General features: G+C 42.6%; 1 protein-coding gene across 1 annotated transcript; it reads left to right on the top strand.

Moving 5' to 3' along the window:
* Positions 1-1,243: 1,243 nt before the first annotated feature.
* On the top strand, positions 1,244-12,323 carry LOC308465611 (vomeronasal type-2 receptor 26-like; the record flags this gene model as incomplete). Its single annotated transcript, XM_080985629.1, has 7 exons — positions 1,244-1,373; positions 2,348-2,525; positions 3,936-4,227; positions 5,674-6,462; positions 7,240-7,470; positions 8,215-8,341; positions 11,425-12,323. 7 exons carry the CDS (start codon positions 1,244-1,246, stop codon positions 12,321-12,323), a joined length of 2,646 nt encoding a protein of 881 aa, XP_080841755.1.
* Between the last annotated feature and the right edge of the window lie 1,849 nt (positions 12,324-14,172).

Consider the following 14,172-nt stretch of genomic DNA (forward strand, 5'->3'; position numbering starts at 1 on the left):
AACCTTTAGGACCAGCACTATACAAAAAGTTTATGAGATGACAATAAAGATATTATTATTATTATTATTATTATTATTATTATTATTATTATTATTATGTTTTTGGCAGATGATTCTTGATGAGGATCAAAAATGGAAGACTAGGAGAAAACTTAGAATATGGAAGGACATGACTGAAGTTTTGGTTTTGGACAGGACATGGACATTGATTTTAGATGGTCAGAAAAGAGATGAGTAGTCTCAGGAAAATTAAAATTGCCAGACCTGGACATAAAGAGAACTTGGCTAAAGTTTTGTGCCATCTACAGAATATCAGGATGCATGTGATAATGGCCTCATGTAGGAATTTTCTCATTTCTATGCCAGCAATTTCAAAGTATAGCACCAAGTGTATTTAAGTCAAGCGATTGTCTGCTCTTCAGAAATAGCTGCACCTGGGCAGAATCCGTCTCTCTGGAAATACCTTTGCTGCTTCGCATGTGTCAATTTATACTGATCTCTCATGCTGGTTCCTTCAGATTTCTTCCCTGTATTTCAGACTCTAATTCTTGAAGTAAAATCTCCTTTTATGACATTATTTCTGGTGTCTCCCTGTATGTTCTTAATAACTGACAAGGCATTCACCAGTCCAGCACCTGTACGATTGTGCCTGCAGTCAGACATCTCAGTTTGATTAATCTCACACCAACAGAGGGATGACCCTGCACAACAAACAACAAAAAGGCCTTCTCCACCATACCCCTCAATGAGGCTGCTTCAGTAAAGAGAAATTGATGGAGATTAGGGGTGTAACATTGTGTTACAACCATATAAACCCAAATTCCGGTGCTAAAAATAAATTCCTGATGTGAGCATGTGCTCAGAGGTATCCTGGGCCTTAGTTCTGAATTACGCATTGGGAGATTGCTGCAGAAGTCAGCTCCAGTGTGCTTACAGGTTTCCTTGGGGTATCTGTTTGGCTGATGTGAAAACAGGATGCTGGACTACATTAGCCTCATTCATCCCAACACAGGTGCAGGACTCATCTGATGTTCTTTTGATGCCCCTCCCCATAGTAGTCAATTTGCACCAGGCTCTGGTTGAGCTAGAAGCTTAGGTAAAGCAAAGTAGGCCCTGAGAGTTTAATAGTGATAGAAGGGGCAGAGTTGAGAATGTCATCTTAACTGAGAGCTCCCATTATTGCTGGCTTGGCCCACCTGCCACATCCAGCAGCACAGGGGTTAATGGATGGGGTCCAAAAGGGATGCCCAATGCCCAGAATGAAGAAATGGCACCTAGTGGTCAGCAGCAGAAGAAGCAGTTTAATGCAGAGCCAAACAGCAATAAGAGAAGGGGAGAGAAAATGTTGGACCCTCCTACCGTGGCGGCGATGTGTGACGTCTTTTATTGAAAGATTTAATACTCTTGTTGGTTTTTGAAATTCATTGTGTAAGCCTATTTCATAGAATCATAGAATGTTAAGAGTTGGAAGGGACCCAAAGGTCATCTAGTCCAAATCCCCTAAGGCAGTCAGAACATGTGGCCCTCCAACCTCTGCTTAAAAACCTTCAGTGAAGGAGAGTCCACAACCTCCTGAGGGAGACCTTTCCACTGTCTAACAGCTCTTAACAAAAACCGAAATGACCTTGTTAATGTTCCCAGACAGACTGCTCTCCAGAGAGAGCTCAGCCCCCACAAAGCCCCCCCCCCGTCACCTTTACCCTTGAAGATTTGTGACAGCCTGTTGAGTAAACATGTTTTCTCCTGCTCTGCACCTGCTCCTATCAAGTTTCAGGGGAGAACTTTCTTTCCTTAACAATAATCAGAATCACTGTGATCTATTTTTATTCTTTCCTGAGTCCAAGGAACCCCCACCCCTCTGCTTGAATATTGCCTTTGGGACCAATGAGGTAAATATCATAATTAAGAGCAGCAGGAAGTTGCTTATTCAACTATGCCTGAAAGGTTGGATGTATAAAATATATATTGTGCCACAAAATCATGGGGGCCAGATATAGAGCAGGTGAAGTGAGAAGGTACATCTGTGTGATGCTGCCTTCTAGATCAGAAATTTTGACTGACTGGCTTTCCATAAAGGGTATATCCTCATGCTTGCCTGGAACAGGGAGCAGAGATTGCACCCTCTCACCACCTTGGTGCAAAATAGATGCTCCACCACTGAATGATCACTCTATAGCTCTGAGACCAGAACTGGACACCTCCCTGTATTTGTCAATTCACTGCAATCTCTGATTTGCAAGAATTTGGGGCTTATTAAAACCAGCAGCTAGTGTTTGGTGGAACAGCTATAAGGAAAGTGTAGCAGGTAGACACAGAATGATAGCACTTCTTCTGTTGCTGCCTCTAGCAACCAACGGGGTGCAGCTGAGGGAAAAATGCCCACTGAATCCAATCAAGGAGCAAATATTGGCTTCAAATTTTTACCAGCTAGCAGACTACCTCATTAGTGGAGTCACAGCTCCAAGATACTTTAATATACAATATCCTTTCACCTTTTCCAGCACCCCTGTCAGCAGACTTGACTCGTAAGTTTGGTTTATTTCTGCTTCCTACCTACTCTCCATTTCCCATGATAGACTTGTTTTCTGTCACCCTTTCACATTTTCATTTCATTTCATTAATTTTTTCAAAGAATTCTTTGTGTCTGTTCAGATGGAAGGAAGCCATGTTTCAAAGCAATTTATAATGTATTTTATGTAATTAGTAGTAGTAGTTTTGACATGTACTGCTCTCCAAAGCATAACTTGTTTTCTAAAGGGTTGGAAGTGTTGTGGGTTGTTTTTAGAATCATAGAATCATAGAATTATAGAGTTGGAAGAGACCACAAGGGCCATCGAGTCCAACCCCCTGCCAAGCAGGAAACACCATCAGAGCACTCCTGACATATGGTTGTCAAGCCTCTGCTTAAAGACCTCCAAAGAAGGAGACTCCACCACACTCCTTGGCAGCAAATTCCACTGTCAAACAGCTCTTACTGTCAGGAAGTTCTTCCTAATGTTTAGGTGGAATCTTCTTTCTTGTAGTTTGGATCCATTGCTCCGTGTCCGCTTCTCTGGAGCAGCAGAAAACAACCTTTCTCCCTCCTCTATGTGACATCCTTTTCTATATTTGAACATGGCTATCATATCACCCCTTAACCTCCTCTTCTCCAGGCTAAACATGCCCAGCTCCCTTAGCCGTTCCTCATAAGGCATCGTTTCCAGGCCTTTGACCATTTTGGTTGCCCTCCTCTGGACACGTTCCAGTTTGTCAGTGTCCTTCTTGAACTGTGGTGCCCAGAACTGGACACAGTACTCCAGGTGAGGTCTGACCAGAGCAGAATACAGTGGCACTATTACTTCCCTTGATCTAGATGCTATACTCCTATTGATGCAGCCCAGAATTGCATTGGCTTTTTTAGCTGCCGCGTCACACTGTTGGCTCATGTCAAGTTTGTGGTCAACCAAGACTCCTAGATCCTTTTCACATGTACTGCTCTCAAGCCAGGTGTCCCCCATCTTGTATTTGTGCCTCTCATTTTTTTTGCCCAAGTGCAATACTTTACATTTCTTCCTGTTAAAGTTCATCTTGTTTGTTTTTGAGTTTCAGGTTTTCTGTCGTAAATAAAATGGGTACACAATTCTTTCCCCCACGCACAACAAATTCTATGCTACTGCAAATTGTAAATGTCAGCTGTGCTTAGTCACTTGCAATGTAGCCTGTGGGTCAATTTGGCTCAAGAAACTTTTGATAAATCATGAGGCTGATTTGTGTTCTGGTCTTTCCTCCATCCTCCTCCCTTGCAAAAGAAATACTGCTGACACAGGTACAGGTAGACCTCTGTCTCACTTTGCTCTACTTCCTCGACTCTTTTCCTAGTTGCTTTGATTAATACAAAATAATAATAATATGACTTTCATTTCACTGAATAACTGTGCGACACACTTATTTCACAGCTTTGTGGATAGGAGGAACTCACACATTATTTCCTTCTCCCTTGCTGTTCGGGATATTAATCATAATCCTAGTCTCTTACCCAACATCACCCTGGGCTACAGCATCTATGATACCTATTCTAAGGGAAGACTGACTTCTGAGTGCATGACAGACCTGCTTGCTGGTGGGAAGATCAATATTCCAAACTACCACTGTGGGAAACCGAAAAGGCTGCTAGCGGTCCTTGAAAAGAGTGAACTTGACATCTCCACACACATTGCAAGCATGCTGGGCATCTACAAGATCCCACAGGTAATCTATTCTAGCAAATCTTTCTGCTTCCTCCACCATCTTAAACCTTCATCTCTTTCCTTTGTAAGTGAAGGTTATTCCTTCTGGTAGTTCCCACCTCTTCTTCTTGAGTGGATTGGTCAGAAATTTATAATTCTGCCTTTTTTAAAGCAACCTCTCTGGGACTTCTCTCAGAATAATTATATTTTTCTTGTCTATGCAGAGCCTTTTTTGTAGTTTGTTTCGAGGCTCCAATCTCTTAAAGCTACAGAGTTTAGACATACCAAACAATCATCTGGCCACTTGTTTGCCTTTGCTATGTTGGAGGTGACTCTGAAAGCATTATCAATCATACTATGCTATGAAACTCCAACCACTGTGCTATTTCTTTTATCAGTCTCTCAGTAATGTCCTCATTCTGCTCTTCCTCTATCCCTCTAAAATGTAGAGTCATCTGCCTTTGTTGGAGTTTCAGAATAGCTTTTGAATCTAGGGTTGCTTCCTGAACCTCTCTCAATTCTCCATTTTCTTCTTTAAATTTATCTTGAAACTTCTTCCTCCCAAATTAGTAACTGGAATGCAAGCCCCTCCACATCACCGCCACAGGAATAAAGTACAACATACACTCTCAGAGTGTCCTTTTAAGTCCACCTTAGGTTGCTCATGTCAACCTTTAGTCCTCTTCAACCTCTTGGATGGTCTAATCCAAATAGCCATCATCTTATTTTCCCCCTTTTGCCACTCCTCTCTCTGTCACTACTTTTCCACTCAGTTCTTTGCCCTTCACTTCACACCTTTCTTACAGTTTGTTGTCTTCTTGCCAAACTGTTTTCCTCTTCGTTTTCCTCTCCCACACTTTTGCTCTCACAGTCCTCCCTTTGGCATCTTGTCTTCTGTTGTCTGCTTTTTCCTTGCCAATTGTTTCCAGCCCTTCTGGCTCTCCCTGTTTTCCCTAATGTGGGTCAAGCTGAGCCTGCTTTGATATGTTGAATCACTTTCTTGCTTCACCTTTTCTTTCCTCCCCCTGTGGACATTGTTTCGGTTGTATTCTGTTGTATTGTCTCTAGTACGGCCGCTGTCTTATACACTTTCACTTTAACTGTTCCTCCAGGGTTTGTTTTTTTCTGTCTTTCACTTTTGACATGTTCTTTAACCTCAGCTTTCATTTCCTTTCGTTTATCCTGTATCTATAGTCCAGGCAGAGTACGTTTTACCAAGTAATAGAGGGCTTCCTTTTCACCCCCTTTCTTGATGCCAAATATATTTGTTCAGTTGTAGTTTCTTTTGTAAGGTTCCCTTTTTCGCTCTATTACATTATGGGGATATGGAAATTTACCGCTTAAAATAATATTGTTTTATTTCCAAGAAAACATTGAGGTTTCCACTGAATCTATCATATTTCACATAGAAGTATCCAGTCCTAATCCTGAAACACAAGCCATCAATCTCTTTCTCTTTTTTTACCAGCTCAGTTATGGCTTTGTTCTTACTGATAAATTCCAGTCCCCTTTTGTCTACCAAATGGCCCCAAACCAAGAAACGCAGTACCAGGGGATGGTCCAACTCCTCCTGCATTTCAGGTGGACATGGGTCGGCCTCTTTGCTCCCAACAATGACAATGGGGAAAGCTTCCTGAGTACCTTGACACCTCTAATGAAAAAAAGGGAAATTTGTGTTGCCTTCACACAAAGAGTACAACGAGAAACTTGGCTATGGATACCCCATGAAGCACCTGCCCTGTGGAGACAAGTCAATGTATTTGTTTACTTTGCAGACTCTCAAAATGGACTTTACATAATCATAGAGGTACAGTCCTTACTGGAAAGGATACAAACTGGGGGGAAAGTCTGGATAACCACACTTCTTCAGAACAAAATGTTGTTACGTGATATTGACTGCCTTAAGTATACCCATGGCTCTTTGTCCTTTGTAATGAAGACCAAAAAAAGTATGAAAAAGGACTACTATGAGCCAATGTCTTTGACTAGTCAACGGTATTCAGAAGAAGCATTTGATTGTTCTTATTCCAGGCATGCCTTGTCTGTGAGGGGTATGACCAAATGCAGAGAGAAGGATAACGTGAAGATGCTGCCCCAGGAAGAGATTGAAAGAATCCTGTCCCAAGACAGCTATGTGAACTACTTGAGTATCCAAACTGTGGCTCAAGCTTTAAATTCTGCATATTTATCCAGGTCAAAGAGGATGTCGATTGTGGGTGGAGGCAGTTTGAATCTTCAAAAGTTACAGCCATGGCAGGTATGTCGTTCTCATTTTGCAAACTGCAATTTGTTGTGTCCCCCCCCCCCCCAACACACCTCTGGGATCGCCAAGATATGGTCATCGGAAATTGTCTTGCACCAAGTCAGACCACTGACTGGCCATTGACATTGTTTTCACCTGCTGGTAGAAATCCATCAGAGTTTCTCCCATCTAGGTTCCCAGGGGAAGGGAATTCTTCATGAGTTACAGATGAAGCACAAGAGAATTGGCCCATCACTATACGGGAGGTCAAGCTCACAGATTCAGTGCTATATTTCTGCAGACAGCAGTATCATCCAGTAATTTGCAGGCAAAGACAGCAAAACACAGAGAAAGATGTGGAGCTCATTGAACCAATGCTCTGATTCAACAGTTACCTACTTCTTAGCAGCCTCCTACACTGCAAAGTTTGGGAATCCACAAAAGGTCTAAACATGTAGAATCTAAATCTAATATGAATATTGGGGATGACTTTTTACAAAATGTAATAAACACACTAGGACTAGACATTGCCACATTAGACTATCATTAGACAGGAATACTCTTGCAAGCGTTTATCTTCCAATTAAAACCACACATCTGCATTATACGTAGGACTGTCTCTGAAGACAGTTCAGAAACTTCAGAAGATTCAAAATTCAGCAGTCATGTTGCATACTGGGACAACACTTTTTTAGCATATTACATCAAGATTAGGATGTAGAGAGAACATGAAACCATGTTACATAATTCAGCCCTGCTAACTCATTGCTGGATTTTCCTCTGTCATTCTAGCTTCATCATTTCTTGAAAGAAGTCCAGTTCTTCTCTAATACTTCAGCTGATGGACAGTACTTGGATGAGAATGGAGCACTGGCTGTTGACTTCGATATTGAGAATTGGGTGCTGTTTCCTAATAACTCTCATGATAGAGTGAAAATTGGGAGAATAGAGAGACTAAAGTCCTCAAATCTGAAGTTCACCATTAACCCAGAAGCAATTGTATGGCCCAAGTTATTCAAGAATGTAGGAAAAATTGGATCTGTCATTTTATTAACTATGCTCTAATAAGATTTTTGAATAGTACATATGAGGCTTTGTATGCAATCTTGTGGATACTTTCTTGAAGCTAAGTTCCACTTTTAATGGAACCTGCTCTTGAGTAAACATGTATATAATTTCAAAGTAAATAGGAGAATTTCCAAACTAGAGCAGAACACATTTCTCCAACTTGGTGACCTCTAAATATTGTGGACTACAACTCCCATGCACGCCAGCCAGCATTGTGCAAAGATATATGAGGTGCACCAGGTTGGGTAAGGCTAGAGTATAGTAAGGTATTCCACATACCTTATGTACATAGACACATGGCACGCAAGCAAACTGGGCACTAAATTCTGCACTAGGTGCAGACTTTGGAAGCAACACCAATGTCTCCGTTGGCAGATGGGATGGCAACAGATGGAGGATTTTTATTGCTGTTCATATGATGGTTTATGCCATGTTTATGTTTGTTGTTAACGGTGAGATATTAATGTCAAGGCGGTGGGGGTGGGGAAGAAGAAGCACCAAAAAATTTTCTCTGCCTCGCACTTCTGCAAAAAACAAACAAAAATGTAACTGCCCCAAAATATGGTCTGGGGTCACCTGAGGTTATCGGAAGCAAAAATCTCTTCTCGGGGATCCTTCCAAAATTCTAATATCTGTGTCCAAAGGCATAAATGCACCTATCACTTTCTCCTTAGTGCTCAATTTTCTCTTCATGCCTAGACCGTCCCTCGGTCAAGATGCACAGAAAGCTGTCTCCCTGGATATTCCAGAAAAGTTCAGGAAGGGAAGCCACCCTGCTGCTATGATTGTTCTCCCTGCTCAGAAGGGACCATCTCCACTCAGGAAGGTAGGGGAGGATCTCTGAGAAAATGGCCTTTGATGGGAGGATGGGGCTAATATTTGAGCCGGTCCAACCAAGACGTTAGTAATGGCCAGCTCTTTTTTTCAGCCGGAACTCTTCAGAACTCATCTGTTCCGTCATCTGTCAGTTGGGCTCCATTGCCATTCTAAGAGAACACTGGAGGCATTCATTTATGTTTTTAAAATTTTAAAATTCATTTTCCATAAAGTTGTACACAATAAACATAGCCTTTTAAAAAATAAAAAGAGGTTCTTTCGAATCTTCAGACCTGCTTGCCTACCTCCATGGGCTCCATTTCTAAAGGTTTTATTCCTGCATCTTTTACCATTATCCACCTTTTATATAATCACAGTAACTAAAGTTCATTTTCCTTTTAAGTGTCCTTGTATCCCTGTCAATTATTCCAACTGTCTGCAGTGGTCTTTCAGCTATATTAAAAAGTTATTCCAGTCTTTTAAAAATACTTGGTCTTCCTGGTTTCTGATCTTTCCCGTCAGCCTTGCCATTTCTGCAAATTCCATCAGCTTGGTCTGCCACTCTTCTCTGGTCGGTCCTTCTCCTTCTCCTTCTTTCCATATCTGGGCCAGAAGCATTCTTGCTGCCACCGTTGCATACAATCTTTTATTTTCTTTTGGTAGTTCCTAACCTGTTATTGGGGATGCGGGTGACCCTGTGGGTTAAACCACAAAGCCTGGCACTTGCCAATCAGAAAGTCGGAGGTTCGAATCCCCGCGACGGGGTGAGCTCCCGTTGCTCAGTCCCTGCTCCTGCCAACCTAGCAGTTCGAAAGCACGTGAAACTGCAAGTAGATAAATAGGTACCGCTCCGGTGTGAAGGTAAATGGCGTTTCCGTGCGCTGCTCTGGTTTGCCAGAAGTGGCTTAGTCATGCTGGCCACATGACCTGGAAGCTGTACGCCAGCTCCCTCGGCCAATAAAGGGAGATGAGCGCCGCAACCCCAGAGTCGGCCACGACTGGACCTAACAGTCAGGGGACCCTTTACCTTTACCTTTAACCTTTTATAGCTACCAAAAAAGCCTCTGGTTTTTAACAAAAGTTTTCTTAAACATTTTCTTTAACTCATTGCATATCATTTCCCATAAAGCTTTTACCACCCCACAGGACCACCACATATGATAAAAAGTACCCTCTTTCCTTTTACATTTCTAGCACAGATTTGAGCTGATTCTATACATTTTTTCAGGTTTAATGGGTGTCAAATACCAACGGTACATCATTTTCATGTAATTTTCTTTCAACAAACAGCAAGCTGAAAACTTTGAATAATCTTTCCAGAGCTTTTCTTAAGATGAAAACTGTATGTTATAACCAGAATCCCTTGCCCAGTGAATCATTACTTGTTTAACTTCTTCATCTTTAGTAAACCATTCTAAGAGTAATTTGTACATTTTTGAAAGTAATTTCACATTATTTTCCAACAGATCTTTTTCAAACCTTGACATCTCTGGATCAAAACCCTTTTTTGAAGACATCATTTAATTGATGATACTGGAACCAATCTGTTAATAGCTCTCTAATGTCGTCAAACTTTTACAGTTTTAATTGATCTTCTACTTAGCAATTCTTTATAAATTGCCCAATCACCTCTCATATTAATTTTTTAACCAATATTCCTTCTAGCGGGGGGAGCCACCATGGTATCCTCCACTCTAGTAAATTTTTATATCTCTCCCAAACCTTGTAGATTGATTTTCTTATCAAGTGGTTCAGGAATCCCTTATGTACTTTGGTTTTTCCATACCTTAAATATGCATGTCACCCGTACCTGTTATAATGACCTTCTAATATATCAGTATTTTTTAACAGTATCCATTCCTGAAACCAGCATAGGAAGGACGCTTCATAACATAACTTTGAGTCTGGCAGGGAGAAGCCACCTCTTTCTTTGGAGTCTACCAACAGTTTATATTTTATCCTTGCTTTCCCCCCCTGCCAGATAAATTTAGATATCACTTCTTGCCATTCTTTAAAGTGCCTTGCGCCACTGATCATGGGTATTGATTGAAGCAAAAATAACATTCTTGGTAGCACAAGAGAAAACTGAAGCCATTCATGGTGAGTTCCAGCATATCTTTTTCTAGAAAATAGCACAGGTTCACATATTGCCAGAAACCTCAAGGGTATAAGAAAAGCCTTGTTCAGCAAAGCAACTTGTTCTAAGAGGGGCCAGTGGGATCTCCAGGGGACCCCAGAAGCTGCATAGAAAGAACAGCCCTCCCACCCACCCCATGTGGTCTCCAGCAACTAGTATTCAAAGGCATTCAAAGGCTACCTCCAGTGTTGCAGGGAGTAAAAAAGGTAAAGGTACCCCTGCCCGTACGGGCCAGTCGTGTTCGACTCTAGGGTTGCGTGCTCATCTCGCTCAAGAGGCCGTGAGCCGGCGCCGTCCGAAGACACTTCCAGGTCACGTGGTCAGCGTGACGAAGCTGCAGCTGGCGAGCCAGCACCAGCGCAGCACATGGAAACGCCGTTTACCTTCCCGCTATAAAGCGGAGGAGTACAGGTCATTTAATCTGGTCCTGGGAACTATCTTGATGAGTGAGGGAAAAGTGGGCAAGAGGACCAGGGTGTATTGGATTCAGCAAAGCTGTGGCCTCAGGAGGGTTGTCGTCCTGCCCTGGAGTCAGTCAGCACTAGGGATAGACTATTTGACTATTGACTATTTGACTATTGACTATTGACTAGACACTTAACTATTTCTGCGAGATCTCCAGCAGTGAGGCAGTGCCACACAATAATACTCCTCCGGGTTCCTTGGAGGAATCATAGAATTCTAATGCAATATGTTGTTTTACAAATTATAATTCTAGCTTGACACATCTGCTTCTCAATATTTCAACATTACAAGAAGTGCCTTTATAGTGAGTCAAACTATTGATCCATTTAACCACAGTTGTTTAATCCAGGGGTCCAGAATTTTTTCTGGTCTTTGCACTAGATCTTAATTTCCCAGGTGAAAAAAGCAGGTGGGTGCTGCAACAGTGATGTCAGCAAATTTCAGGTGTGTGACTGATTTTAGGATACTGAAGGGTGTTTTCCTCTCTGCAGATGCTGATGAATGCACCAAATGTCCAGAAGATCAGCATCCAAATGAGGACCAAGATCAATGTATCCCCAAAGTAATAACCTTCCTGTCCTATGAAGAATGGTTGGGGAGCCTCCTGGCATCCCTTGCTCTCTCCTTATCCTTAACCACAGGATTTGTGTTAGGAATCTTCATTAAATACAAAGAAACTCCCATAGTCAAAGCCAACAACAGGAACCTCTCCTACATCCTCCTCATCTCTCTACTGCTCTCCTTTTTGTCCTCCTCCCTCTTCATTGGAAAGCCAAGGAACGTAACCTGCCTTCTCCGCCAAACAGCCTTCTGCATCATCTTCTCAGTTGCTGTCTCTTCTGTCTTGGCAAAAACCATCACTGTAGTCCTGGCCTTCCTGGCTACTAAGCCAGGGAACAAGGTGAGGAGATGGCTGGGGAAGAGTTTGGCCCACTCCATTGTCATTTCCTGCTCCAGTGTCCAAGTTATCATCAGCACCATCTGGTTGGGGATCTCTCCTCCATTCCCAGACTTTGACCTCAGCTCTCAGCTTGGAGTAATCATTGTCCAATGCAACGAAGGCTCTGTTGCCATGTTTTACAGTTCCCTTGGCTACATGGGCTTCCTGGCTGCCATCTGCTTCACAGTGGCTTTCTTAGCAAGGAATCTGCCTGGGGCCTTCAATGAAGCCAAGCTGATCACCTTCAGCATGCTGGTCTTCTGCAGTGTTTGGGTGTCCTTTGTGCCCACCTACCTGAGCACAAAGGGAAAATTCATGGTAGCCGTTCAGATCTTCTCTATCTTGGCCTCCAGTGCTGGGCTCCTGGGCTGCATCTTCATTCCCAAATGCCACATTATTATATTGAGGCCTGATTTGAATACAAAGGAGCACCTGGCAAGAAAAAACTAACCATGACATTTGATCCTTAGCTCTAGGTATAGCATAAAATTGTACAGCTGGTCCCAGCCAGAATTTCAACTAGATTTCAACTACTCCTTACCCTTAGCAGGAGTTCAAAATATGCTTAATAAGTTGCAAACTGAATTGCTAAAGGGCAAAATGAACTTAGCTATATTAGAAGAAAAATGATACTAAACTGGCTACATAAGGGATATCGGTAAAGGTCTTATGGGAATCTGATGCTGCTGCTACTACTACTACTACTACAACTATTTTATTTATTTCTCCAGCGACTCTGAGCGTCTTACAGCACATATTGAGACTTAATAAAGCATCAAACATGAAACATCCCAATACAGAGTTGCTTCTGGTGTCTTCTAAAAGTTATTTAGTTCTTTATCTCCTTGACATCTGGGGGGGGGGGGTGTTCCACAGGGAGGGTGCTACAACCGAGAAGGCCATCTGCCTTCTTCTCTGTAACTTTTGCTTCTTGCAAAGAGGGACCCAGCAGAAGGTTCCTCGGAGGAGGACCTCAGAGTCCAGGTGTTGCGATGGGGGAGGAGACACTCCTTCAGGTATACAGGGCTGAGGCTGTCAAGGGCTTTCAAGGTCAGCACCAACACTTTGAATCGTGCTCAGAAATGTACTGGGAGCCAGTGAAGACCCTTTAGGACCGATGTTACATTGTCTCGGTGGCCACTCCCAGGCACCAGTCTAGCTGCCGCATTGTGGATTAGTTGTAGACACTGAATCTCCTTCAAGGGTAACTCCATGTAAAGCACATTGTAGTAGTCCAAGCGGGAGGTCACCAGGGCCTGCACCACTCAGGGGAAACAGTCTGCAGGCAGGTAGGTTCTCAGCCAGTATCTTAAAAAAATGATACACATTTACAAAAAGTTTATGAGAAGAGAGATGGTTTGGGCAAATGACTCTTGATGAGAATCAAAAATGCAAGGCTAGGAGAAACTAAGAACATGGAAGTATATGACTGAAGTTTTGGTTTTGCACTGGACATAGACATTCATTTTAGATAGTCAGAGGAGAGATGAGTGGTCTCAGGAAAATTAAAGTTATCAGACTCGGACATAAAGAGAACTTGGCTAAAATTTTGTGTCAGCTACAGAATATCGGTATGCATAATGGCCTCATGTAGGCATTTTCTTGTTTCTATGGCAACAATTTAATATCACAAATGATGCTTGATAAAGGCAATTGGAAAGTATAGAAAGTGTTTAAGTCCATCAATTGTCTCCTATTCAGAAATAGCTGCAGAAGAAGAAGAAGAAGAAGAAGAAGAAGAAGAAGAAGAAGAAGAGGAGGAGGAGGAGGAGGAGGAGGAGGAGGAGGAGGAGGAGGAGGAAGGGGAGGAGTTTGGATCTGATATCCCGCCTTTCACTCCCTTTAAGGAGTCTCAAAGCAGCTAACATTCTCCTTTCCCTTCCTCCCCCACAACAAACACTCTGTGAGGTGAGTGGGGCTGAGAGATTTCAAAGAAGTGTGACTAGCCCCAGGTTTCGAGTCTACCTCTCTTAACCACTACACCACACTGGCTCTCCTCTTCGGAAATAGCTGCCTGGGCAGAATCTGTCTCTCTGGAAATGCCTTTGCTGCTTTGCATGTGTCAAATTATACAGTGGTACCTCAGGTTAAGAACTTAATTCGTTCCTGAGGTCTGTTCTTAACCTCAAACTGTTCTTAACCTGAAGCACCACTTTAGCTAATGGGGCCTCCTGCTGCTGCCGCGCCGCTGGAGCACAATTTCTGTTCTCATCCTGAAGCAAAGTTCTTAACCCGAGGTAATATTTCTGGGTTAGCGGAGGCTGTAACCTGAAGCGTAGGTAACCTGAAGCGTATGTGT

Source organism: Podarcis pityusensis (genome assembly GCF_964106645.2).
Source record: "Podarcis pityusensis genome assembly, chromosome: 2".
Taxonomy (NCBI): Eukaryota; Metazoa; Chordata; class Lepidosauria; order Squamata; family Lacertidae; genus Podarcis; species Podarcis pityusensis.